The sequence below is a fragment of the Geotrypetes seraphini genome, chromosome 1, assembly GCF_902459505.1.
Source record: "Geotrypetes seraphini chromosome 1, aGeoSer1.1, whole genome shotgun sequence".
Classification (NCBI taxonomy): domain Eukaryota; kingdom Metazoa; phylum Chordata; class Amphibia; order Gymnophiona; family Dermophiidae; genus Geotrypetes; species Geotrypetes seraphini.
Genome location: NC_047084.1, coordinates 121,041,616 through 121,069,602, shown reverse-complemented (window position 1 = coordinate 121,069,602; position 27,987 = coordinate 121,041,616). Strand labels below are relative to the sequence as shown.

Below are 27,987 nucleotides of genomic sequence, written 5' to 3'. Positions count from 1 at the left end.
TCTGGAATTTGGCAGCTAAGATTTAATGCTAAGAAATTCAGGGTCATGCTGAAGAGGAGCAGGACTTGGGTGTGATATCGTATGCGATGATCTTAAGGTGGCCAACAGGTAGAAAAGGCAACTTCAAAAGCTGGAAGGTTACTAGGGTGCATAGGGAGAGGAATCTTTAGTAGGGAAAAGGAGGTGTTATCTCAGCAGGCTTATACAGGGGTATCATTTAGAATATTGTGTACAATTCTGGAGACCACAACATCAAAAAGAAAAACAGCATGGAGATGGTCCAGAGAGAGGCTACTAAAATGATGGTCTTTATCATAAAGTGTAATGGACAAACTTGAAGATCTCAATATGTATACTTTGGAAGAAAGGCAAGAGAGGAGAGATATGATAGAGATGTTTAAATGTCTACGTGTTCTAAATACACAGGATCTGTACTGGGCTGGTGTTAACTTATTTAGTAATGATCTTAAAAATTGGAATGACGAGTGAGGTGATTAAATTTGCAGATGACACTAAACTGTTCACAATTGTTGAAACGCATGCAGATTGTGAAAAATTGCAGGCAGGTCTTAGGAAATTGGAAGACTGGGTGTCCAAACAGCAGATGAAATTGAATGTGGACAAATGCAAAGCAATACACAAATCATAGTTACCAGCTGTTAGGGTCCACCTTGGGGGTCAGCACCCAAGAAAAAGATCTGGGTGTCATATAGTGACACTAGAAAAGGTTCAAAGAAGAGCGACCAAGATGATAAAGGGGATGGAACTCCTCTCGTATGAGGAAAGACTAAAAAGGTTAGGGCTCTTCAGCTTGGAAAAGAGATGGCTGAGGGGGGGATATATGATTGAAGTCTACAAAATCCTGAGTGGAGTAGAACGGGTACAAGTGGATCGATTTTTCACTCCATCAAAAATTACAAAGACTAGGGGACACTCGATGAAGTTCCAGGGAAATACTCTTAAAACCAATAGGAGGAAATTTTTTTCTCAGAGAATAGTTAAGCTGTGGAACGCATTGCCAGAGGTTGTGGTAAGAGCAGATAGCGTAGTTGGTTTTAAGAAAGGTTTGGACAATTTCTTGGAGGAAAAGTCCATAGTCTGTTATTGAGAAAGACATGGGGGAAGCCACTGCTTGCCCTAGATTGGTAGCATGGGATATTGCTACACCTTGGGTATTGGCCAGGTCTTAGTGACCTGGATTGGCCACTGTGGAAACAGGATACTGGGCTAGATGGACTATTGGTCTGATCCAGTAAAGCTTTTCTTATGTTCATACTAAGGCCTCCTTGTGCGGGGAGCCGCGCTGAATGGCCTGTGTTGCTCCCAATGCTCATTGATTTCTATGAGTGTCGGGAGCAGCGCAGGCCATTCAGTGTAGCTCCCCACGCTAGAAACTGCTATCGCAATTTCGTAAAAGAAAGGGTAAATGTCCTGATCTCTCACTCTCACTTTGAGGATTGTCAGCAGCTTAAACTCATTGAATACAGTATTATCCGACTGGGGAGACCTTGGCTAGGACTGTGGCAGAACGGGATTTAGGGGTGATCATCAGTGAAGACATGAAAACTGCCAATCAAGTGGAGAAAGCTTCATCCAAGGCCAGACAAATGCTGGGTTGTATCCGTAGAAGCTTCGTTAGCCGGAAGCCCGAGGTCAATTATGCCATTGTACAGAGCCACGGTGAGACCTCATCTGGAGTACTGTGTACAATTCTGGAGGCCACACTACCGTAAGGATGTGCTGAGAGTTGAGTCGGTTCAGAGAATGGCCACCAGGATGGTCTTGGGGCTCAAGGATCTCACGTACGAGGAAAGGCTGAACAGATTACGGGTTATACTCTCTTGAAGAACGCAGGGAGAGGGGAGACATGATCGAGACATTTAAATATATCACTGGTCGTGTAGAGGTGGAAGATGATATTTTCTTTCTTAAAAGAACCTCAGCCACAAGAGGGCATCTGCTGAAACTCAGGGGCGGGAAATTTCATGGCGACACCAGGAAGTATTTCTTCACAGAGAGAGTGGTTGACCATTGGAACAAGCTCCCAGAGCAGGTGATCATGGCCAACAGCGTGCCTAATTTCAAGAATAAGTGGGATGCCTTCGTCGGATCTCTATGAGGGCAGTGTAAAGGTATCGCCACCTGAGTGTGATCTCTAGGAGGGTAGTTAGGGAGAGTTAATAGAGTGGGCAGACTTGATGGGCTATAGCCCTTTTCTGCCGTCATTTTCTATGTTTCTATGACTCTGTATTCCTTTAGTAAACTTCTTTAATACAAACTTAAAAATCAAGAAATAAACTTGCAGTTCAATTGATCTTAAGGATCTGATCTTCTACAAATTCCACACTCTATCAGCGCATTCCAGATGTAGAAATGGCCAGGAATGTATCCCACTTACTCTGTAGGGAATAATATTGTCCTTTAGAACTTAGCCCACTAAGCTGTGTTTAGACTAGAGCTAGCAACACTAAGTCATTTGCAGATTAGCAAACTCAAAGGTAAAACCAAATGGCGAACAATGCTTTTCTATAGAGTCTGCTCTCTACACTCAGAAGAGAAATGAGAGAAGAAAGCAAGAAGAACGGGGCATCAGCCTACAGTAATGCACACTGGGAACTTGAGTTAAAGAAACACACACTGTTTATATATCTGAATAAAAGCAATGTGGAGGCAGAACACTAAAAAAGAGACGTCATACTTATGAAACATCTAATAAACACAGATCAGAATATCCAAATATCATAGACAGGTCAGTTACAACAATTTCATAAAGTCCTAGAACAGTATACCTAAAGATTCAACGAACTGATAGCTTTACAATTTTTTTCCCCTCTTATGTCCTTATTTTTATTTTTCTGGTCTTTAATTACTTGTAAACCAAGTTGAGCTCTATTGGGAGATGATCCGGTATATAAATCGAAGACTCAAGGAAAGCAAACAGAATGTTGGGTATCATTAAGAAGGGTATCACGACCAGGACAAAGGAAGTCATCCTGCCACTGTATCGTGCTATGGTGCGCCTGCACCTGGAGTACTGTGTTCAGTTCTGGTCGCCGTACCTCAAGAAGGACATGGAGGTACTTGAGAGAGTTCAAAGAAGAGCAACTAAGCTAATAAAGGGTATGAAGGACCTCTCATATACTGACAGACTGAAAAGGCTAGGGCTTTTCTCCCTGGAAAAGCGGAGACTTAGAGGAGACATGATAGAAACCTTCAAGATCATGAAAGGCACAGAAAAAATAGACAGGGACAGATTTTTCAAATTAAGGGGATCAATAAGTACAAGGGGGCACTCAGAGAAATTGAAAGGGGAGAGGTTTAGAACAAACGCCAGGAAGTTCTTTTTCACACAGAGGGTGGTGGATACATGGAACGTGCTACCAGAGGATGTGATAAACAGGAGCACACTACAGGGGTTCAAAGAAGCTTTGGATAGGTACTTGGAAGACAAAGGGATTGAGGGGTACAGATAAGAGTAGAGGTAGATTATAGGGATGGGATTAGAGGTAAGTTACAAAATTAATCAGGGACCACAGTTCAGGCACTAGGCCTGATGGGCCGCCGCGGGACCTCTGGTCTGACTCAGCGGGGGCAACTTCTTATGTTCTTATTAATGCTTTTCTATAATATAGCTGAACTAAACCTAAGGTTTAGTTTAGTTTAGTTTAGCTGATCCAATAGCCGAGGGGTCAAATGCAGATATTAGATGGGGTGATACAGAGTGAGTTGGGATAAACAGATGGGAGGATAATTTCAAGGCAAGTTGTTTATACAGTTAAACAAGATAGAATGAACTGATTTAGTTAGTATGTATGGCAAGTTAGTCCTGGTGGAGAATGTGTCTATAGTCAATCACCCACCCTATGGATGAAGAGCCAGGTTTCCCTGACAGATCTATCTACCCACCCTCAGTCTTGGATCATCTCCCTCCTACTCTCCTGTGACTGGTCCTGGGACTGAACCTGCTCCTTTCAGCTCCAAACTAATGATGGCATGGGCACCCTACGTAATATCCCTGGTTGCTCACCCCTAGCACTGTCTCTGATCCCTTAACAGTAGTTTCCTATATTTCTGAGATAAAGTGGGGCCACTTCTCCTGTGACACAAGGGCCCCAAATATTTCAGATTATAGTATGACCTAAGTCTAGGGATTGGAGTTTGTGATGATAGGATGTGATTCATAATTCTTATATGTGCTGAGGCGATACGTATATAGTCCTGAATAAGGTTGTAGGACCTCTGTGCATTAAGGTGCTGGGAAGTTCTTACCAGCGGGAGGATCTCTTCTGCCACTCACAGGGCTGGTCCGGAAGTTTGCCAGGATTATTCTCCCATGCATGTGCTGAGCATTGCGGAAATTCAATTGCAGAATCTCTTCATCGTCTCTATGAAGGGTGTCCTCCAGCATTGAAATCTAAAAGAGAATAATCCCTCCTATTACCACTATACTCACCAGTGTCAAAACAGCTCGCTTTCCAGTGATTAGATCATAAAGTGCAACCAATGAAGAAAGCAGTTTTCTCGTGCGGATAATATCATAAGATCATAAGAAAAGCCTTACTGGGCCAGACTAACAGTCCATCAAGCCCAGTAGCCCATTCTCACGGTAGCCAAGCCAGGTCCCTAGTACCTGACCAAAACCCAAGGAGTAGCAACATTCCATTAAAGAATCTAAAAAAAATAGCGAGATTCCGGAATCCCAGAGAATAGCAAGATTCTAGAATCTCAAACAATAGCAACATTCCATGCTATCGATCGAGGGCAAGCATGACAATTTTACATGTTTCCAAACATAAGAACATAAGCAGTGCCTCTGCTGGGTCAGACCAGAGGTCCATCATGCCCAGCAGTCCGCTCAAGCAGTGGCCCATCAGGTCCAGGACCTGTATAGTAATCCTCTATCCCCTTTTCCTTCAGGAAATTATCCAATCCCTTCTTGAACCTCAAACCGTACTCTGTCCTATCACACCCTCTGGAAGCACATTCCAGGTGTCCACCACCCTTTGAGTGAAGAAGAACTTCCTAGCATTGGTTCTGAATCTGTCCCCTCTTAATTTTTCCGAATGCCCTCTCGTTCGCAAAAAAACCTAGGTGACTTACAAGAGTGGTATACCAAGGGGGGGGGGGCGGTCCGCCCCGGGTATACGCTCCAAACGGGTGCACAGCCACCCGGGTCAGGAAAGCTCCCGCACTGCTGAAAATGGCACCTCAGTATGGCTGCCGTATTTATTCCAGAGCATAAATACGGCAGCTGCACTGAAGTGCATGAAGTCCCGCGATGACGATTACTGCTGCCTCTGCTTTGGAAAAGATAAGTGACGTCGGAAGGGGGTGGACCGGCAGCCGCAGTCATCGTGGGACCTTGCTGCAACTCCCTGCGTCTGCCGGCCCAGCCCCCCTCCGACGTTACTTATCTCTTCCGGAGCAGAGGCAGCAGTAGTCGTCAACGCGGGACCTTGCTGATTTTGATGGAGAGAGAAAGAAGCATAGTAGGGTGGTGGAAGGAGAAAAAGGGGGTCAGGGTAGTATGGAAGCGTGGTGAAGGGTGAGAAAGGGGGCAGATGCTGATGGAAGTGGGGGAAGGGAGAGGAGAGAGTGAAATGCCCCCATGGGGGTGTGGGAGTGATGGAAGGGGGAGGCATAAAGTCTCTGGAAGGCGACTAGAAGGAGAGAAGATGCCATATAGAAGGGGCAGAGAGAGGGTAGACAGTGGATGAAAGGAAGAGAGTGACAAGAAGATGAGGAAGGCAGAAACCAGAGAAGACAAGGTAGAAAAAAATTCTATTTAGTTTTTGCTTTAGGGGAGAAGCATAGCTGTTTCTGTGGTGTTGCATTGTATGCAGAGTCCAGCTTCTTGGTGCTTCAGTTTAGAGAATGACACGGGGAAAAAATCTGTCCCCGTCACTGCCCCGTCCCCGGCCCACCGTCCCTATCACTGCCCCGTCACCGCCCCGTCACCATCACCGCCATCCCCTTCACCGCCCCGTCACCGTCCCCGCTGCATCCATATAAGCCTTAGTACTGCAATATTTAGCTTATTCCTTTCTTATAAATCAAAGTTCTGGCTGCTGAACTAGAGAAAGAGATGTTCAGCTGGCAGGGCTTTGTTTATAAATTTTTATCAACACAACTAATATACTACTTTATCCTAAAGCAAAACATAAATAAATAAATAGAATTTTTTTTTTTTCTACCTTTGTTGTCTGGTTTCTGCTTTCCACATCTTCTCATTCAATTCCTTCCATCCACTGTGTGTCTTCTCTCTGCGTCTTCCATTTGCTGTTACTGTGCCTCTCCCTTCACACCCCGCAATTGGTCTAGCAATCTTTTTAAGCTGGTAAATGATCTATACAATATAGAAACATTTATCGACACACCCGAAGAGCCCTCCCTAACTGCAAACTGCATGGCGGACTTCTTCATCTCCAAAATACAAAAACTAAGGTCCTCCCTTACTGACCCAACAAAACCCCACTGGTGTTACCCCATTCTTCTAGATTCAGACGACTCTAGAGCCGACCTATTCTGGAACACATTCTCACCCATAGACTGGCAAACTTTCAGTAAACACTACAATAAGTATGCCAATTCCTACTGCAGACTAGATACCTGCCCCCCTAATGTCATGAAATCGGCCCCAGTCATTTTTAAGGCCAAAATGCTGACTTGGATCAACTCTCTACTAACCTCTGGGAAGTTCCCAGTTGAACAAGGGCACATTATGATTTTGCCAATTAAGAAAAACACTAAAGAGCCATCTAACAATGCATCCAACTTTAGACCAATCGCCAATATCCCCCTGGTCACCAAAATAGCAGAAGGGATAGTAAACACCAAACTCACCACATACTTAGAAAAACACAATATCTTACATGACAATCAATCCGGTTTCCGGTCAGGCCACAGCACTGAAACAATTTTAGCCTCTCTGCTTGATCACCTTCATCAACTATTCAGCCAAGGCTCAAGCGCTCTAATATTGCAACTCGATCTGAGTAGCGCATTTGACTTGGTTGACCACGCCACTCTACTAGACTGCCTAACATCTATTGGAATCTCAGGTCATGTTCTCAACTGGTTCCACAAATTCCTGACAACAAGAACCTACAAGGTGTTCAAGGACGACACTACCTCTTACAGCTGGGTCAACCCTTGTGGGGTCCCACAAGGTTCTCCCTTGTCCCCCACCCTATTTAACATCTACCTTGCCTCCCTAGGAAACCTCCTGCAGAGTTTGAAACTCAAATTCTTCATCTACGCAGACGACATCACCATAATCATTCCGCTCTCCTACCTTACCTCAGAGCTTCTAAACTCGCTATCTCTCACCCTAAATCAGATCGAACTTTGGATGACAGTGTTTAGGCTAAAGCTAAACCCAGAAAAAACTAAATTCTTCTTAGTATCCCCAAACGACAAAATCAAGGAAACTGCGATACATTTCAATGGCCTAGACTACTGTATTGAGCAATCCTTAAAAATACTAGGAGTTACCTTAGACAAACATCTCACACTAGAGAAACACACTGATCTAGTGTTTAAAAAATGTATCTCGATACTCTGGAAACTCCGCACCATTAAAAAATACTTTAACGAAACTTCCTTTCGTCTGCTGGTCCAAGCTTCTATTCTTAGCATCCTGGACTACTGTAACATCATTTATCTAGGCGCCTTCAAGAAAGTCACCAAGAAGCTGAGATTGGTCCAAAACACCGCCATCCGCCTTATCTTCGGCCTGAAGAAATGGGAACACATATCCCCCTTCTACCACAAGTTGCACTGGCTGCCATTTGAATCCAGGGTCCTATTTAAGTTCTCTTGCATCTGCTACAAAACCGTATCGGGTATGTCGCCTGACTATCTTTACCCCCACTTCAACCTGAACTATAATAATAAGAGCTCCCGCAGAATAACTATGTTCGCTTTCCCCTCACTGAAAGCTTGTCATCTTAAAAGATTCCTTGAATGAACCTTCTCTTTTCAAGCGCCAAACTAAACTCATGGCAAGCCCAAATTATACTTGACGCCTCTTCATACCTCCACTTTAGAAAAAAGCTCAAAACTCTACTTTTTAATGGACCAAATCCTTAATGCTCCCCTCTTCCGCCTTAACGCTCCCCCTCTCCACATTAGAAAACAGATCGAACACTCTTCTTTGCATCAGACCAAATCCCTAACTCTCCCCTCCCCCCCTCAACACGGCCCACCTTTCTTTACTTTTTCCCCCTCCTCCCCCCCCCCCCAAGATCCCTGCCCCCTCCCTCTCATACAATATGCTTTGTTCCCCCCTCTCATAAATTCAATTGTACTCTCTTACAGTACATACCGTATGTGCTCTGTATTAGCCTCTCCTTCACTTAAATTGTCAATGTAAACTAGTTTTTGACCCTTTGATTGACTTGTTATGTTCTTCTTGGTTTTCAACTACACTGTATGTAACTCTTCTATTTGTTGTGAACCGCCTAGAACTCCCTGGGTATGTCGGTATACAAAAATAAAATTATTATTATTATTATTATTATCTTCTTCCCTCCATTCCCCCATAGTCTGGCATCTGTCTTCTTCCCTTCCAGCGTCTTCTCCCCACTCTGCCTTCCACATTTCCCTTCAGGGTCTGTTCCTCTCTAACCTCTTTCAATATCTGTCCTATTCCTTTCTACCACCACCCTTCCCTCCCTCCTTCACCATCTGTTCCTTTCTACCACCCTTCAGCTCCTCTCGCGTGGCTTATCTATCTACCTTCCTCCCTCTTATTTTCATGGCACGTTACAATGTAATTTGTGCAAGCCGCTGGAGCCTGTGAGCTTGGTCCCTGTCCCATCTCCACAAACCATCTCGCTTCTGTGTTCCTATTTTCCCCATTTCTAATATCTCCCCTATGTATCTGGCATTGCCTCCCCCCCTGTGTCCATATACCATCCCCATGGCATGTCCCCTTTATGTCTGTCTCTATGCCCCATGCACATAATTTTTCCTCTTTTCAACCCCATCTAGCTTCTCTCCCTCTTTCTTCCCCCCCCCCACCCCCTGCTTCCAGCATCTGGCTCACCTGCCTGTCCTCCCCTTTCTTTCCTGCTGTGGGTTTCTTTCTTTCCCTCTTCATCCCCTGGCCCAGAATCTTTTTCCCTTTCACTCCCTCCTTCCTAGTGTGAGCCGGCAACACGCGTGATTGCGCGGTCCAGCAGCCCCCACCCGCCCAATCGCAGCGTTTAGCCAGCTCCCTCCCTCCACCTCACCTTATATGGTGTTTGCCGGCTTTAGTTTTCCCGAACCGCACACACGGCTGCGCGAGTTGATCAATCTTCTCCTCTCCTGCAACTTCCTGTTTCCGGTTGCATCAGAGGAGAAGATTGGTCAACTTGCGCAGCCGCGCGTGCGCAGCTTTTTGAACGCGTGCGGCTCGGGAAAAAGAAAGCCGGCAAACTCGGCATATAAGATGAGGTGGAGGGAGGGAGCTGGCTAAACGCTAGGTATAATCAAGAAGGGCATTACAACCAGAACGAAAGAAGTTATCCTGCTGTTGTATCGGATGATGGTGCGCCCGCATCTGGAGTACTGTGTCCAATATTGGTTGTTTTACCTAAAGAAGGATAAGGCGATACTCGAGAGGGTTCAGAAGAGAGCAACACGTTTGATAAAAGGTATGGGAAACCTTTCATACGCTGAAAGATTGGAGAAACTGGGGCTCTTATCCCTGGGGAAGTGGAGACTTAGAGGGGATATGATAGAGACTTACAAGATCATGAAGGGCATAGAGAAAGTGGAGAGGGACAGATTCTTCAGACTTTCAAAAACTACAAGAACGAGAGGGCATTCGAAAAAATTAAAAGGGGACAGATTCAGAACCAATGCTAGGAAGTTCTTCTTCACCCAGAGGGTGGTGGACACCTGGAATGCGCTTCCAGAGGGAGTGATAGGACAGGGTACGGTATTGGAGTTCAAGAAGGGATTGGACAACTTTCTGAAAGAAAAGGGGATAGAAGGGTATAGATAGAGGGTTATGTAACAGGTCTGGACTTGATGGGCTGCCGCGTGAGCGGACTGCTGGGCATAATGGACCTCTGGTCTGACCCAGCAGAGGCACTGCTTATGTTCTTATGTGATATTCTAACAGCTTTAGAGCTATGTTGTCCTAAAATACTGGGGTTATGACCCATCATTGTCCAACCCCCCCCCCCCTCCCATGAGTCCCACTTACCTGCCTCTCAGAAAGCTTGATTGTATCATTAAAGATTGTCCAGTTGACACTCTGGAAGCAAGGTGGTGTGGTCAGTGATCCGTTGTATCTGTAGTATCGTTCCATCCGACCCGGCAGCAGGCCACTGATATTAAAGCCAGGAACCTCCGTATCTTGCCCTAGGGAATGTGAAAGGTGTTGGAAGCAAAGATGTGAGTTAGTTTCAGTTCACTCACTGGAACAGGTTAGCAGTACAGGGGTTACTTATCTGAGCACCGTCTAAACATCACTGGTGGCTGCTGATTACTCACATATTCAATGCCGGTATCTGGATGAGGCCTGGAGATGAAAATTCAGGTATAGAAAAGCCTGCAGTGACCAGTGTTAAAAAAAAAAATAGTGACGGCTACAGGCACAGTATTACCCCTATTATTACAAAAGCATAAGATGGGGTTTTTCCCCCAATATGAAAGCTTTCTATGAAGTATGTAAAGTCACAGAATACACATATAGTCAAATAATGACTCAAGATCCTTGTGCTCTGCACTTGTTATCTTCTTGCTGTAATACAATAGACCCTGCAATATTTCAGGAAGTGGCGGCGGCAGAAAAAAGGGCAAACAGAATGCTAGGAATGATAAAGAAGGGGATCACGAACAGATCGGAGAAGGGTATCATGCTGCTGTACCCTATGCTTCCATATATTATTGCACCTCAATTGTTTTGGAGAATATTGAAAAAGCGTTATGGTCTGACGAAACAAAATGTGAAACGGTTGGGCAACCGTTGAACACAAAAGTTAAGCACCTTATGCACTTAAAGCACTTTATATTTATGTTTATTGAAAATCGATCTTTAAATAATTTTGCAAGTTTCAAGTTTCAAGTTTATTTATTATTTGATTAATCGCCTATTCCAAATTCTAAGCGATGTACAAATTGGTAAAATAAATTGTCTAAAATATATATAAAATAGACCAAATAGGGGATAAGTCACAAAACAAACTAATTAAGATAAGACAAGAATACAATAGGACAGGTGGGATAGAAATACAATCTTAGATAGGAAAGAATCAACAATTAAAGATAAAACACAACAGGAATCGAAGGACAAATAAATAGGTAAAATAAAAGTAGACAAAAGAGCAAATTAACATTTCAATTAAGTATTGAACGCATCTTTAAAAAGAAAGCTCTTAAGTTGGCTCTTAAATTTTTCCAAATTCTTCTCCTCTCTTAAGTATAGTGGGAGTGAATTCCAGGTCTGAGGCGCCGTAACAGTAAAAATAAGTCACTTTACCAAACACTGATGATGAAATTACCACCCCAGTAAGGGCACGAAAATTAGTAATGCCTTGGGTAATTTGAGGTCTGGTAATTTAAATATTACTTGATTTAATTTTGTCCTCTGTTTAGTAGTAGGGGAAAACACCCTCTAGGGATTCAAGACAAAGTTAGACAAGTTCCTGCTCAACCAGAACGTACGCAGGTAGGGCTAGTCTCAGTTAGGGGGCTGGTCTTTGACCAGAGGGGTGCCACGCGAGCGGAGTGCTGGACACGATGGACCACTGGTCTGACCCAGCAGCGGCAACTCTTATGTTCTTAACATTACAGTAATCTAAATGAGAGAGTTCAAGTATCTGGATCAACTGCCTTACATGAGGCTCTGAAAGAACGTTTTGTCATCTGGCTCACCTTTTGCTCCATGGTTTAACACCCCCCACACACACACACACAAACACACACATACACACAAATGGGACGCAGAATGTCCACAATCAACGAGACTAGAAAATATAATCATGCAAAACCTCAAAACTTTCGGGAGGAGACCACACTCATTGCTTTATCTCCTCCATTCAAGATAAGCAGTCATATCATCAGTCTCAAAGCATCCAGAAACTCCCACGAAACTGTTTGGAAGAAAAAGCACTTCTATGAAAAAAAAAAAAAAAAATGAACCACTTCACACAATTTATAACTAAGTCAAAAAGTGGGCATGGCACTCTCACGAACAAAATTTGTCCCTCAAAAGAATACAGATGAAGAGCTCCAAAATGGAGAAAATAAAATAAAAATCTGACTGTAAAACAGTCACTTAGCTTGACAGGAGGTGAAGAGTGGCCTACTGGTAGAGCTGCTGCCTCGGCACCCTGAAGTTGTGGGATCAAATCCTAGTCCAAGTCACCTAATCCTCTTTTGCTCCTGTATCTATGTAAACCACTTTGAATGAAAGGCAGTATACAAGTCCCCTTCACTTTCCTCCCTGCACCCTTGGAGGCCTAGTCGTAGAACTGCTGCTCTGCACCCTGAGGTTGCGTGATCGATCCCAGCACCGTTCCTTTTGACCTCCATTTCCCCTGGAACAAAATGCATGTCTGTGTATATGTAAACCGCTTTGAATGTGGAACCACAAAAAGGCAGTATACAAGTCCTATCCCCTTTCGCCTTTCTCAGGATCTACTCCAAGGGTGTTCCAGTCGGTCAACTATTATGTTATGTTAAGTCCATAGGAATAAAAGGGCTTCTTAGCATTTAGCCTGTGCTAAATTTGGTAGTTCACCTTCGTAAAAGGAGCCTTAAGAGTTTTATCATAAGTAAAGAAGAGAATTACTGAACATTATGCAATTGAGAGTTCTACACTTGATTCTGGGTCAATACAAACATGATGAGTCGTTCATATTTCAGTTACATATTAAGAACATAAGAAAATAAGAATTGCCATACCGGAATAGACCAAAGGTCCATCAACAGTGGCCAATCCAAGTCACAAATATCTGGCAAAATTCCAAAGAAGAAAAACAGATTTTATGCTGCTTATCCTAGGAATAAGCCATCTCAACAATGGCCTATGGACTTTGTCAGTTTGAAAGTGGCCCCCACAATATTAGGTGGTAGGGGTTAAGTGAAAGGCGTACTGACAAACGCCAGGTCCCAGGTTCAGTTCCTTCACAGAAGTTTCATTAGGGATAGAATCAAGTAAGAAGCACAGCCAGGGGTGATTATATAAAGAATATATTATAGAAATAGTCTTACAGAAAAGTAATATTTATAAGCATTACAATTAAGCACAGAGCATTACACTTAAGCAGAGAGCAAGCAGTCTCACTGCCTTACAGAGGTCAGAGGTAAAGAGGGACATAGAAGCTTGTAGTTCTAGGAAGCTTCGTGTTCCATAGATAAAGGGAAGGATAGACAGAGAGAGGGAGAGCCAAGACAGAACCAGAGTGCCAAGCAAAGAGCCAAGAGACAGTTAGACAGAAAGAGAGAGAGAGAGTGAAGACCCCTCTCCTGATAGCTCCATAGAAAAAGAGAGAGAACTTGATAGAGCAGAGAGCAGGCTTTTATACCTTGGAATCTTATTCTGAATAGAGAAAATATTGTATCTCCCAGTATCTTTCTGTTTAGAATTTGTAAACTGTTTGAGACAATGGTTAATTTAATTAACAAAGGAGGGTGAGAAACCTGATGGGATTAAGTCTCTGGCTTGATCTGTGCACCCTTGTCCTAAGCACCCTCTTAATCAGGCATTAACACCTTTTAGCTAGCCATGATTCAATCAGGGCTACTTGAAACTTAAAATATATCAATCAGGGCTACTTAAAACAGTTTCCCTGCACTAAGGGTCTATCTGCCTTCCCATGCCAGGGTCAGATTGATATAATCTCCCAGAGGCCTCTAGGCTGACAGACTTCACTTTTAGGAAACCATCCAAACCTTTTTAAAACTCTGCTAAGCCGATTTAACTACATTCTCCGCAACATAACAACATAAGAAGAACATAAGAATAGCCTTACTAGGTCAGACCACGTAGCCCGTTCTCATGGGGGTCACTCCAGGTCACTAGTACCTGGCCAAAACCCAAAGAGTAGCAACATTCCATGCAGAGGCTTCCCCCATGTCTTAATAACAGACTATGGACTTTTCCTCCAGGAATTTGTCCAAACCTTTCTTAAATCCAGCTACGCTATGTACCTCTCGTTCTCACAGATGCTTCTCAGTCTTGCCATCTCCTCTCTCAGTTCCTTTACTTCCTTCATGAGAGATTCAAACTGAAGACAGCTGAAGACCCTCTGCCCGAGAGACGGAAGTTGTGACCCGAGCAGCAGCTTTGGTGTTACAATGTGTGAAGAAATATTTTCTCCAGTTTGTTTTAAATCTACTACTTTTCTCTTTATGCTGATACTACGCTTCTTCACAAATGTATTCTGCTCTTCTCTTGACTATTCAGTTTCTTCCTCACCATCTGTTGACCATCCAGCCCCTTTGATGTAAAATGTTTAAGATTATACTGTAACCTATTTGCAACCTGTAAACACTGATTACTCAGTGACTTCCTACCTGTTCTCACCTTGTAATTCGCTGATTGTACAGCTCTCTTTCACTGTAAACCGCCTAAAAGTCACAAGATTATGGCGGTATAGAAAAAATAAAGTTATTATCATTATTATTAGTAGTAGTAGCTTCATCACATGTCCCTTAGTCCTAGTATTTTTGGAAAGTGTAAACAAGTGATTCACATCTACCCTTTCCACTCCACCCATTATTTTATAGACCTCTATCGTATCACCCCTGAGCCGTCTCTTCTCCAAGCTGAAGAATCCTACCCGCTTTAGCCTTTCGCCTTTCCTCATAGGGAAGTCGTCCCATCCCTTCTATCATTTTCATTGTCTTTATCTGTAACTTTTCTAATACCTATTTTGAGATACAGTGACCAAAAGTGCACACAGTATTCGAGCAATACAAGGGTATTATAACATTTTCATCTTTCTTTTCCATTCCTTTCCTGATAGGATGTTAGGAATTATTTGCTTTCTTAGCTGCCGCCACACATTGAGCTGAGGGTTTCAACACCTGGATCCTTTTCCTGTGTGAAAAGATAATGCTGGTCACAGGAGTACAAGAAGAGAAATTACAATTATCCAACTTAAAGCTTCTTTGTCCAAAAATGAAGTAATGGTTAGTACAGTGGACTGAGAGCCAGGAAAATTAGGTTCAAGTCACTTAACCCTTCATTGTCCCAGGTACAAAATAAGTACCTGTATATGTAATATAGCTGTTTTGATTGTAACTACAGAAAGATGGTATATCAAAATCCAAAGTAATGTATATGCTTAGGGGTGAGTAGCTGATATGCATGGACCAGGAGAGACACTGTGGGGTGATAGTGTCTGATGATCGCAAGGCTTTGAAAAAATGTGGCAAAGTAGTGGCCATAGCCAGAAGGTTGTCGAGCTGCATAGAAAGAAGAATCGTCAACCGAAAAAGGGAGCCCCTCTACATGTCGTTGGTTATGTGGTCCATCCATCCTTGTGACCCTGGGCAAATCACTCAGTCCTCCATAGCCCCAGGTACGTTAGATAGATTGTGAGCCCACCGGGACAGATAGGGAAAATGCTTGAGTACCTGATTGTAAAAACCGCTTAGATAACTTTGATAGGCGGTATATAAAAAAATCTAAATAAATAAATAAATCTACCCAACAGTCACATTCAGTATCAAGGCAATATTGAACCATCAGTCCAGCAGTATTATTACATTTTAATTGTTCAGACCCCACTTGGAATATTGTTATCAGTTCTGGAGGCCTTATCTTGCTAAGGATATAAGAAGAAGTTCTAGTTTTGGATAAAATCAAGTGCGCAAAAGGCTATATTTCTTAAAGTAAAAATAGTAAAATAGTTGAAAGAATTCCTGACGCAGGAGAATTTTAGATTAGTGATTCAAGCACTGTTTTGCCTCTGTTTGACTACTGCAATGTTATACTCAGTTATACTGCAACATTATACTCAGTGGCGTACCAAGAGAGGGGGCGGGGGGTAGTCCATCCCGGGTGCATGCCCCAAGGGGGTGCACAGCTGGCCACCATTCCTATTCTGCCGCTCTCCTTAACCAGCAGCAGCGGCAGTAAACAGGGGTATCCACAGGTGCTCCCTTCGGCGGCTGCCTAGAGCCCAAAGTTGATTAGCAGTAGGTGAGATCCCCTCCCTACTGCAATTGGGTGTATTACTCCAGGAATTAGACCTGGAGTAATACACCCAATTCCCAATCTCTGTTGTCGTGCACTTCCCCCTCGCGCCTTGGTCTCCCACCTCCCCTCGACTCCCAGATTGGTCTCTGGTTGCCGGCACTGCCTCTCATTCAAAGAAAGTGTCGCCATCCAATAGCGAGGCTTCCTGTGGGTTCCGTCTCCAGTCTGACAACGTGCTGCTGTCTCCTTTCAGCAACAACAACAATGGCAGCGGCCCGGGTCCTGCTGTGCCGGAGAGCTGCGGGGGTCCTGCTGCGGGAAAGGCTGCGGCTTGGACCGGAGCCACAGAGGCGGGTGGTGGCCCACTTCACTTTCTACCCGGACCCGGAGCCCAGCGAGTACAGTGAGGACAGGCGGCAGGGGAATGAAAAGCAGACGGGCACTGAGCTGGAAGGAGGGCAGAGGGGGAAGAAGTCACGCCAGCTCCCTTTCTCAGCGGAGGACTTAGAATCTACAGTTTAAGGGACTTTCCTAAGGAGCAGCAGTGGGATATGAGCCCTTCTTCTTGGTTTGGGTCAGATGCACAAAGCCTCACATGCTGGGAACGTTGCATTTAGACTGGTTACCAGCATGGGAGGCTTTGTGTATCTGACCCAAACCAAGAAGCAGGGTTCAGATCCCACTGCTGCTCCTTAGGAAAGTCCCTTAAACTGTAGATTCTAAGTCCTCCGCTGAGAAAGAAGATACCAGACCATGGAGGGGGAGGAAGAGATGCCATGGCATGGGGGAGGGAAGAAAAGGAGATAAAGATACCACACCATGGTGTGGAGTGGGAAGGAAGGAAGGAAGGAAAGGAGAAGAGAAAGAGAGAGATGCCAAAGCATAGGGGAGGGGGTGGAGACAGAAAAATGAAGAGGGGGTGAAACTGAAATGAATCACGTCCAAAGGAGAGAAGGGATCCCGGATATACAGTTTATTGAAGGGACATAGAAAGAGGGAAGATGCCATATAGAAGAGAGAGAGGGTGGACAGTAGATGGAAGGGGCAGAGAGAGTGTGGGCAGTAGATGGAAGGGGTAGAGAGAGAGGGCAGAAGCTGGGTGGAAGGGGCAAAGAGACGGCAGATCTTGCATGGAAGGGAGAGAGGACAAACACTGTATAGAAAAAAGAGAGCAAAGAGAAGATGATTAAAGCAGAAATGACAAAAGGTAGAAAGATTTTTTTGTTGCTTTACTTAGAATCAAGTAGTATTGTAACTGTATTGATACAAGTTTATAAATAGGAAATGGAAATAAGGCAATTTTTTGGACTAAACCCTTTTCCTCAGGTCAGGACAGGATATCATAACAGTAGAGTGAGCAGACTTGATGGGCCATGGCCCTTTTCTGCCGTCATCTTCTATGTTTCTATTCTAGGGAGGTAATATCAAGGGGGATGGGTCATTAGAGTGGGCAGACTTGATGGGCCATGGCCCTTTTCTGCCATCATTTTCTATGTTTTTATGTTACTGTTCTGAAGAAAGATTTGAAAAATGGATTATCCAATAAAATGGTATTTTCTTATTTCTCATTATTTGTTTTATTTTTATTTGTTAACTTGTAAATTTGAAAAAAACTGATACATATCAATCACCACTTTACATCTGTCTTTATATTTTGCACAGTATTAGGGGACATGTGTCACTGTTTTTGTGGTGTTGTGGTGTTGCATTGTATGCAGAGTCTGGTTTCTTGGTGGTTCATTTTAACTTTTGTCTACATATTTCTATTTTTAGTTTGTGATTATTCCATATTGGGTGAGGGTGTATCTCTGTTCTGTGTGTATGAAAAGGACATAGTTTTCAGATGGCATTGACTACAGGATCAATTGACTGTGCGGGATCTGGCTTGTTTAGTTTTACAATGTATGTGTTGGTGTTCTAGTGCTCACTGCAGTGTTTAAAATGCTGCCTTTTCCTAGGTACACTCTTGTTGTGCGATATGTGGATTGTTACTAAAAATCATATTTTTGATATAGATGGGGGGTGTTTTAAAAATGATGGGCCCCAGGTGTCACATATGCTAGGTACGCCACTGGTTATACTACTAGGTATTTGTAAGCACTATGCGAGATCTTTGCAGATTGCACAGAATACTGTTGCTAGAGTTGATATTGGCTGCACTAGGTATGATCATATTACACTGGCTACCTATTGAATTTAGAATTTGGTGTACGATCTTACTAAACTTACTAAAACACTGATCAAGATATCACCAGTAGTTATGACTTCTTTGCACCTACATCAACTTTCTTGGTTGCTGCGATCTGGAACAACAATTTGTATGGATGTGCCTTCATTCTGTAGGTCGATTTATGGTTTTACTAATTAGCATAACATAAATAAGTCACTTCTCTTTGTTGCTAGGGGAAACCATAAACTTCTTACCCAAGGTTCAGCAAGCTTTGCCTACTTACACGACACAGAGACCCAAGCTATGTGAAGAATTTTATTAGAAATATAAAAATATAATTCACATGCCAGCAGCAATAACTAATTATTGTTCACATAATATACGAATACATATATAAAACTCAGTACATAATTATCACACCACACTTGCTAGATAAATGAGTAAAACTAATTCTTACACTCTAAATAATTCCTTATAATAATAATTCCTGATTAGCAGCAACTAAAAATGTAGCTTATCACCAAGAGTACTTCACTTCCTTGTCCCAAAGACAATAGAATTCTCTCTCTAACCCAGCTGAAAAGACATATAATTCCTTTTTCTCACCATCCGATTAGGCCTTAGCACAGAATCAGGTGAAAGGGAAGATGTCTTCTCAGCACTGAAGATGAGAATTCTTCTGATTAGGAACAGTCCATCAGCCCCTGGAAAAACTGTAAATTAGGTTGGCAGCAAAGGTTTCCTTTATGTGATGGAATCCAGATCTGTATAAAAAGTCCAGTTTCTCTCTCTCAGGCAGAGAGTCACAAGAGGTAACTTTTCAGGTCTTAATTATAATAGAAGATGTGCAGAGAATCCAATGTTAAGATGTAAGCTCCCTCACACCCCAACACAGAATAATTAATAATCAAGCACCTTCTATCTGGTTCTAGTCAGATGGCCTCTCAGGACCAATCCAGAAACAATCCCAATTAGCAGTCTTTCACCAATTAGTAGCCATTCTTTATCTTCGTGTACCAGCCTTCAGAGAGGTGCCTCAGTAGATAACAGAGAGATACATACCGATCATGGAAGCTAATTCCTCCTACAACTTTCTCAGGAGCTGTGCTGGGCAGATGTCCTTGACTGGAGAAACAGAGTTCTTGTAAACAAGTCCAAAATGCATCTGGCAGGCAGCAGGCAGCAAAGATGATTTCTTCCTTTCTCTTCTTGCAAAATATGGTTTAGATTTTGTGACATCAGAGAGGCCTAACCTTCAGGTGTGAATAAGGAAACACCTCTACAATTCCAGATGATATATCTTGAAGATTATCGGGCTTCTATATTTTACATAAAGTTGAACAGCATTACATACTCTATTATGCCAGTTATAAAAATGTATTTAGACCAAAAATCTATCACTCGATGCTCAAATTAATACACTAATTAGGAAAACTTATTTTATGCTATAGAAATTGCGATCGATTAGGGCATATTTTGATCCTTCATTAAGAATGCTGGTACAATCATTGATTATGAGCTCCCTGGATTATTGTAACATCATTAATCTAGCCTCCAGTAAAAAGAATAACAAAAGATTGCAGATCATTCTGAACATGGCTGCTTGGTTGATTTTCAACTTGAAAAAATTTGATCATGTAACTAAATTCTATCGGAAACTACGTTGGCTCCCAGTTGAAGCAAGAATATTATTCAAGTTTGGTTGTACCTGTTACAAGACATTGTTTGGCCTTATACCTGATTATATTATTGATCACTTTAAATCTACTGACAAAATGCTTTTTTCGGCATTTTAGATTATTTATATTTCCTACAGTAAAAGGTACATATACAAAAAATTTTTCTATAGAATTTTATCTTTTCTTTTTTTTTTTAAATTCTTTATTCATTTTTACATATTTCAACAAGTGTATCAGATGAAATCATTCAAATTTGTATATATACACTTGATTAACTTTCATGTAACACTTTAAATATAATATTTCAGTTAATACCTGTGTTCTATAATATCTTAAATATTATATACTACATTTAATATCTAAAGAATTAATATTAGGATAGAAAACCCTCCCATCCCCTCCCTCCCTCTACAGAAATTCTATCTACAATATATCAAAATTATTAACACATTCATATACATTATAGTATTAATAAATATTACCCACCCACAACCCCTCATGTCGAATATCTTACTTTGGGAAAATGTTATTACTCATTGCAAAAATCTGTTAATGGTCCCCATATTTTCTGAAACTTATCAAAATATCCTCTCTGTGTTGCTATTGTACTCTCCATTTTATATATATGACATACAGAATTCCACCAAAAGTTATAATTTAATCTGTCATAATTTTTCCAATTATATGTAATCTGTTGAATGGCTACTCCAGTCAATATAAATAAAAGTTTGTTATTATTTGATGAAATTTGACTCTTTGCCCTCATTGCCATGCCAAATAAAATAGTATCATATGTCAAGGCCAACGGATTATCTAACATCCTATTTATTTGAGGCCAAATTGATTTCCAAAATAATAATATAAATGGACAATAGAATAAAAGATTTTATCTTTTCAAGTTGGATCATGGTATAAACCCTTTTCTGTCCTGATAAACTCCAACTCCTAAAGACCTACTTGCTTGACAAATTCTTCTTGGTGTGATTATAATACACTGGGCTTCTACAGTCTCTTGACTTATGTTAACTGCATTGAACTGAGAGGTTACTGTGGTATATAAATGAATTTGTTATATTACATAATAGGCCCGACACTTTGGAATGTATTGCTCCCTAATATTTGATTACTGAGGGATATAAAAGACTTTAAGATCAAACTGATGACATACTTGTTTCAACAAGCCTTTTCAACCAATCGACAAGATGTACTATGGCAGTGTGATGACATAAAAGCAGGCAATTTTATTAGGGTTTTGTTGACAATTTTATGTTATGTATATTTCATGTTAATTGGATTGTATATGTATGTTTATGTGTGTGTGATAGAATCCATAGATCTCTGCTCCTTTCCTTGCAGAAAACGTTCCCAGAGAATCACATAAGGAAAGGGTTACACTCCCTCTCACTCTCTCACAAGGACAGAACATTGTCTCTTTCTCTTATCTTCTGTTACCCACCAGCCTCTCTTGCTTCTCTCCATGTGTTTTCTCTTCTGCTATTCTGAACCCTCCCCACAGGACTTGAGGACATGTCCTTCCTTTCTGTTGCCCCAAAATGCTTCTCTTCCTATCAGCTGCCATAACCTCACTTGCAGGACTCCACCTGATCTATGATGCCCCTCTCCTTTTGCTCTGTAGGACTTCTGCGTAAACTTTTCTGTGTCTTCTGCGATATCACTGCCTCTTTAATTATACTTTGCCCATGTGTGATCAGTTGTTTCTAAAAGATGTGAGAAACATCTCACCTTCATTGCTAACCTGAGGAAGATACGTCAGGAAGTGCTCATAGGTTGGGTTCTCCTCAGATCCAGCCTGCAACAGAAAACAGCAGTTACTATTTCAGCTTTTAGTAGTTTTCAAACTGTGCTGGGGATAGACAGACACTACGTAGTACGTACCACTGTCCCGCCCGTCCCCCCCTTTGCAGGAAATAGACTCAATTTCACTCCTTTCTACCTTACCACCACTCTCCCCTCGACAAGCTTCATATTTCAGTGCAAAGCTCTGCAGATGATTCAAAACGCTGCTGCACAGGTGATTTGTACCCTGAGAAAATTCAACCATATAACCCCGTGGTTAAAAAAACTTCATTGGCTGCCTGTACGATCACGTATTGTTTTCAAGACAATAATGTTGGTGTTCAAGGTCATTCACCAAGGGATCCTATGTTATCTGTCGCAGGTTATGGCACTTTATAGGCCACTCAGAGCATTGCGATCTGAGGGGCAATACGATTATCGACGACAGGTTTCTCAGCAGCGCACTATGAGAGAACTAGGTCCTCTGCTATCTCTTTCCTAGGAGTAACACTGTGGAATAAGTTGACTGGACCACTAAGAGCTCTTGTGTAAGAAACTTCTGAAAACATTATTTGTAGAAGCATTTCAACAAATGCTTTTTTCCCAGGATTATGAATGTTTTTGTATTGATACGCTGTCGAGTGCTATAAAATATGGCTGATATGAAGAACCTGTTGTTATTTGTATAATATGTGTTGTATGTTTTTTTTATTTTATATGATTGTCTTTTGTAAAACCGTCTAGTTTTAGGCAATTAAGAAATCTTTTAAATAAAATAGATATCGTGCTGGATAGATTCTCCATAACGACTCATCTTCCCCTCCCCCCCCCAACAGGTCTTACACTGTACTGGGGATAGATAGATGCTCTGCACACTGTACCCCTATTTTCTACATCAGCAGTCTCCTTCTTCTCAACAGGTCTAACACTGCTAAGGACAGCGAGAAATACCCAGCACCGCTAGCTCCCATGAATCCCACAATACTTGCAAAATAATCACTTCCACCATTGCCAGTCCATGAATGCCTGGCTATTCCCTGAAAATGTATTTGGAATATCCTTTTTCCCATGAATATTCCCAAATGTTTTGTTAATTTTATGATTATGTTTATTTTATGCTTTATTGCATAGTTTATCTGCTCTAAACTGTTTTGCCACCTCTGGTAATGCAGCAGAATTTCAACTAAAAATAAATGAACTCCCAAACCACAAAAAAGCCTTCACCATCGCCAGCTCTGCGCCACTGGTATCAATGTACCCATGTGAAGGCTTCTCTCACAGTCAGCTCTTACCCTCAGTATTTATTAATTCATTCATTTAAAACAATTTGAAGCCCACTTATTGTAATTGGATGAAGGACATAAAATGGAAGAGAAAATAAAATTCACTAACAATGCAAGGAAAGACCAATGATAAATTGCATCTGCCCAGTCCTATCCCATGACCTTTTAATTTTCTCAGGAGTCTCTCATGAGTAACTCTATCAAAAGCCTCCTTAGTTATCTCTCATCTTGACTATTGCAATTCTCTTTACAACGGAATCACTCAAAAAGAATTGCGACGTCTACAGCTAATCCAGAATATGGCAATAAAACTTATATACAAATTAGGGAAATACAACCATGTCAATCCTCTCCTGAAAGAAGCCCACTGGCTTCCCATCACACATCGCTTACCTACAAAACTCTCCTGTTGGTCTTTAAAATGAAACTCTCCCATCAACCTTCTTTCCTCGATAAGTTCCTTATTCCCTTGCGCTCTTCACGAACTCTCAGATCAGCTGACCTGAACTTACTCTCCATCCCTTCTATAAAGGAATTTTTCTATACTAGGAAATCAAATTTTTCAGTGGTAGCCCCAACCCTATGGAATGCTCTACCATCTCATCTCCGTCATGAAAAATTAATCGACAAATTTAAGACTAACCTAAAAACGTTTTTATTCCAAGACGCATTCAATCACTCATGAATATCTCTTCTTAAATCAACCAACCGCTTTCAAGAAGCGATCCTAACCCTAATGTTTTTTCCCTTTCTTTCTTAAGCACTAGAAGAAACACTATCTTTTCAGTAGTTCCCCCTCCCCTTGGAATTCAGCTCCAAACGCTTTAAGAGAACTAAACTAGTGAAGGGTATGGAGAAACTGGAATATGAGGATCGACTTAAAACACTGGGATTGTTCTCCCTTGAGAAAAGGAGACTGCGTGGGGATATGATCGAGACCTTCAAAATACTGAAAGGAATCGACAAAATAGAGCAGAGAAGATTATTTACATTGTCCAATTTGACACGGACAAGAGGACATGAAATGAAGCTAAGGGGGGACAAGTTCAGGACTAATGTCAGGAAGTTCTGCTTCACACAGAGAGTGGTTGACATCTGGAATACTCTCCCAGGGGAGATTATTGCGGAATCGACAGTCCTAGGCTTCAAAAGCAAACTAGATGCATATCTCCTTGAGAGAGGCATATAAAGATATGGTTGGCTATAAAATAAGCCAGGTGTATACCTAGCAGGGCCTCCGCGTGTGCGGATCGCCGGACTTGATGGACCGAAGGTCTGATCCGGAGATGGCGCTTCTTATGTTCTTATGTTCTTATGTTCTTATGAGAGATAACAAACCTCAAGAAATTCAAGTCATTTCTTAAGACATTCCTTTTTAAAGATGCTTTTCAAGTTTGAGTGTCCTTTTAATAATAATAATAATTTATTTGTATGCCACCATACCGGGGAGGTTCTAAGCGGCTCACAACACAAGAAACAATACATACAATTCCATCAAAATATCCTGGTGAAATACAACAAGGAGCTATACATACATTTCAATAATACATCAGAATCAAAAGCATGCCATATAGATAGAAATGCAAGTGATAAAAGATAAAAACATAATAAGTTAAAAGAGAAACATTAAGATATCAACTTATTAAATAAATGAGTCTTTAACAATTTCCTAAAATCTAAATAAGAAGAAGCTTCTAACATTATTTTACCGAGCCATGTATTCAATTTGGCGGCCTGGAAGGAAAAGGTTCGATCAAAGAACTTCTTATAATGCAACTCCCAATATTTTTATAGATTGTTCTATCTTATAATCCAACCCATTCACCTGTATCATTGTTTCTTTGAGCTTGTCATTAGGTGTTACTAGAAAAAAATGTAGTTTTTTCCTTATTTAATTTCAATTTAAAAGCTGTCCTCCAGAGATCAATCTGATTTATAATGGATGTAGGGAAATTAATAAATTTCAGAAGACAGACTAGTAAGAGGGATTACTATGGTGATATCATCTGCATAAATAAAAAACGTGGAGGGGCATAATCAAAAAAAGCGTCTAAGTCCCCTTTTGGCCTAAGTCCTTAAACGTTCAACGCAGAAGCAGGGAAAGTGTCCATAACCAAAACAAACATCCTTGTTTTGATTATGGCTTTCCTCTGCCTAAACGCCCAATCTCCACTATGTCTAAAAGTACACCCACACGACGTCTACACTTTTTAGCCATAAGGAAACAAAAAAACGCCTAAGCCCCAAACGTCAAACAAAAGGGCTTTTAGGCGAAGGAGGAGCCAGTCCTTTGCCTAAAAGCTGAATTCTGTAACCGGTGTCTGTCAAAAACAACACCGGTTACAAACCCCCCCACACACACACACACAACGATCCAGGCAGGAGGTGCCCAAGCTCTCCTGCCCCGCCGACTCCCCAACTCCCCGACGATATCGGGGCAAGAGGGAGCCCAAGCCCTCTTGTACCGGCGATCGTGCCCCCCCCCAACTCAATATGGCCAGGAGGGAGCCCAAGTCCTCCTGGCCCCAGCGACCCCCCCCCCCCCCCCTCCGATACAACGGGCCAGGAGAGAGCCCAAGCTCTCCTGGCCTGCGGCGACCCCCGACTCATTCGGGCCAGGAGGGAGCCCAAGCCCTCCTGGCCCAGGCGACCACCCCCCCGTGACTCGTTCGGGCCATGAGGGAGCCCAAGCCCTCTTGGCCCAGGCAACCACCCCCCCGTGACTCATTTGGGCAAGGAGGGAGCCCAAGCCCTCCTGATAGAGGATAGAGGGATAATCTGCTTTATTTTACTCTTGGATTCTGTTCCTGTTTCTGTGGACTTTAGAAGGATAGTCGTTATTCTGTATGTAATTTTATGTTTTCCTAATCTAATCTAATCTAAACCTTAAGTTTATATACCGCATCATCTCCATGAGTATGGAGCTCGACACGGTTTACAAGAACTTAAAATAGTAGGTAGAGAGGAAGAAAAAAAAAGGATTACATGAATTTATATGAAGAAGAGGGGGGGGGAAGGGGGTGAAGGATAGAGTTACAATTTGCTGAAAAGCCAGGTTTTCAGTTGTTTGCGGAATAACTGAAGGGAGCTCAGGTTCCGCAACAGGGAGGTGAGGTCGTTCCAAAGACCTGTGATTTTGAAGAGAAGGGATTTTCCCAGTTTGCCTGCATAGTGGATGCCGCGTAGGGAGGGGAAGGCTAGTTTATACCTTTGGGCAGTTCTGGAGGAGTCGGGACTGGAGGAGTTGAAAGACAGTGGGATAAGAGGAGGGAGGATGCCTTGAATGATCTTAAAAGCCAGGCAGGAACATTTGAAATGGATTCTGGGGATTATTGGGAGCCAGTGAAGTTTGGCAAGGAGTGGGGAGGCATGGTCAGATTTGCGTTTTGAGAAGATCAGTTTGGCTGCAGTATTCTGGATTAGCTGGAATCTTAGAAGACTTTTTTTGGATAGATTTCCTGGTTAAAACTGTTAAAGACTATTTCCTTTTTTCTGTACAAGAATTGATTCTTGGATAATTATTGTAAATCTTATAAAAAAAAATAATGAGATAAAAAAGCATAATTATTTAACAAACTTATCAAACAAATACGTTTTTAAAAGCTTTCTAAAAACATAATAAGAATCCATTTGACAAATCAACGGGCTTAACCAAGAATTCATTTTCCCTAATTGAAAAGCAAATGTCCTATTCAAAAATCTCTTGTAACGGCAAGCCTTTACTGAAGGATACATAAACATGAAATTATTATGAGTATTTTTAGATGATCTATAAAAATTAAATTGGGAGGATAAATATCCTGGAGCTAAACCACAAAGAGCTTTAAAGAGAATACGTGCTTCAAAAGGCAGCCAATGTAATTGCTGATAATAAGGACTAATGTGATCATATTTCTTTAAACCAAAAATTAGGCGCACTGCTGTATTTTGTATTAATTGAATATGTCGTAGATTTTTCTTAAAAATAGATGATATTACAATAGTCAAGAACAGACAGAATCAAAGACTGAAAGAAACAAAATCAAAATATCTTTTGATAGTTCTAAGTTTCCAGAGGGTCATAAAGCATTTTTTATTATAAGATCAGTATGATCCTCAAGTGCTAACTGTCGGTCTAATCCTCGAGGGCCGCAATCCAGTTGGGTTTTCAGGATTTCCCCAATGACTATGCATTGAAAGCAGTGCATGCAAATAGATCTCATGCATATTCATTGGGGAAATCCTGAAAACCTGACCCCTGGTCTAATGTAACCCCTAAGATCGTAATTGAAGAAACAATTTCAAAGATTTGATCATTGATTGAGACATTTATCTAAAATAGAATCATTTGGGCTGGCTAGAAAGGAATTTTGTTTTATCTTAATCTAGACATCCAACATTGATTCTTTGCTAGAATTTCAGCAATCTGATCTTTTATGTCTCAGGTGACATCCCAACATTACCTCTAGAAAAGCCCCCAGTACTGCCAGACCCCCGGGTTGTGTCATGGCTTCTTGGATGGTGCTGTACTCAGTGGAGTAATGAACTACATGGATCTGTGATGGGAGCAGAAAAAAATTTCGACACAATTATAGTAGATAAATCTTTTCTTTCTTGTAGCTTAAGTTTATAGCAGGGATTCTTAACCAGTGGGAGAGGGGTAGGTAGGAGGAGGTCAAACGGTGTGAGGAGAAGGTTCTGAAATCTGAGGCAACTTACTGGAACTTTCTAGACAGAGTCAAGGCAGTTATTAGGACAGTGTTTGGTAGCAGAACTGGGCATTATTGTAATTTAGCGACATGTTAGCAGTGTGGACTAGTGCTGCCCTATTCAGGGAAAAAAATTTCAATTCGATTCGATTCAGCCTATTGAATTGATTTTTTGATTTGATTCGATTTTCCTGTCCAATTGGGTGTTTTTTTTCCAAACATC

General features: G+C 41.8%; 1 protein-coding gene across 11 annotated transcripts in view; it reads right to left on the bottom strand.

Moving 5' to 3' along the window:
* CA9 (carbonic anhydrase 9) overlaps positions 1 to 27,987 on the bottom strand; it is a 174,631-nt gene that overhangs the window by 48,231 nt on the left and 98,413 nt on the right. For all 11 annotated transcript variants that reach the window (XM_033937277.1, XM_033937268.1, XM_033937313.1 and 8 more), the window contains 4 exons: positions 27,519 to 27,611; positions 21,740 to 21,806; positions 10,199 to 10,356; positions 4,270 to 4,414 (listed from right to left, as the gene is read on the bottom strand). In XM_033937277.1, coding sequence (XP_033793168.1) covers positions 4,270 to 4,414; positions 10,199 to 10,356; positions 21,740 to 21,806; positions 27,519 to 27,611 — 463 coding nt within the window. The remainder of the gene's footprint in view (positions 1 to 4,269; positions 4,415 to 10,198; positions 10,357 to 21,739; positions 21,807 to 27,518; positions 27,612 to 27,987) is intronic.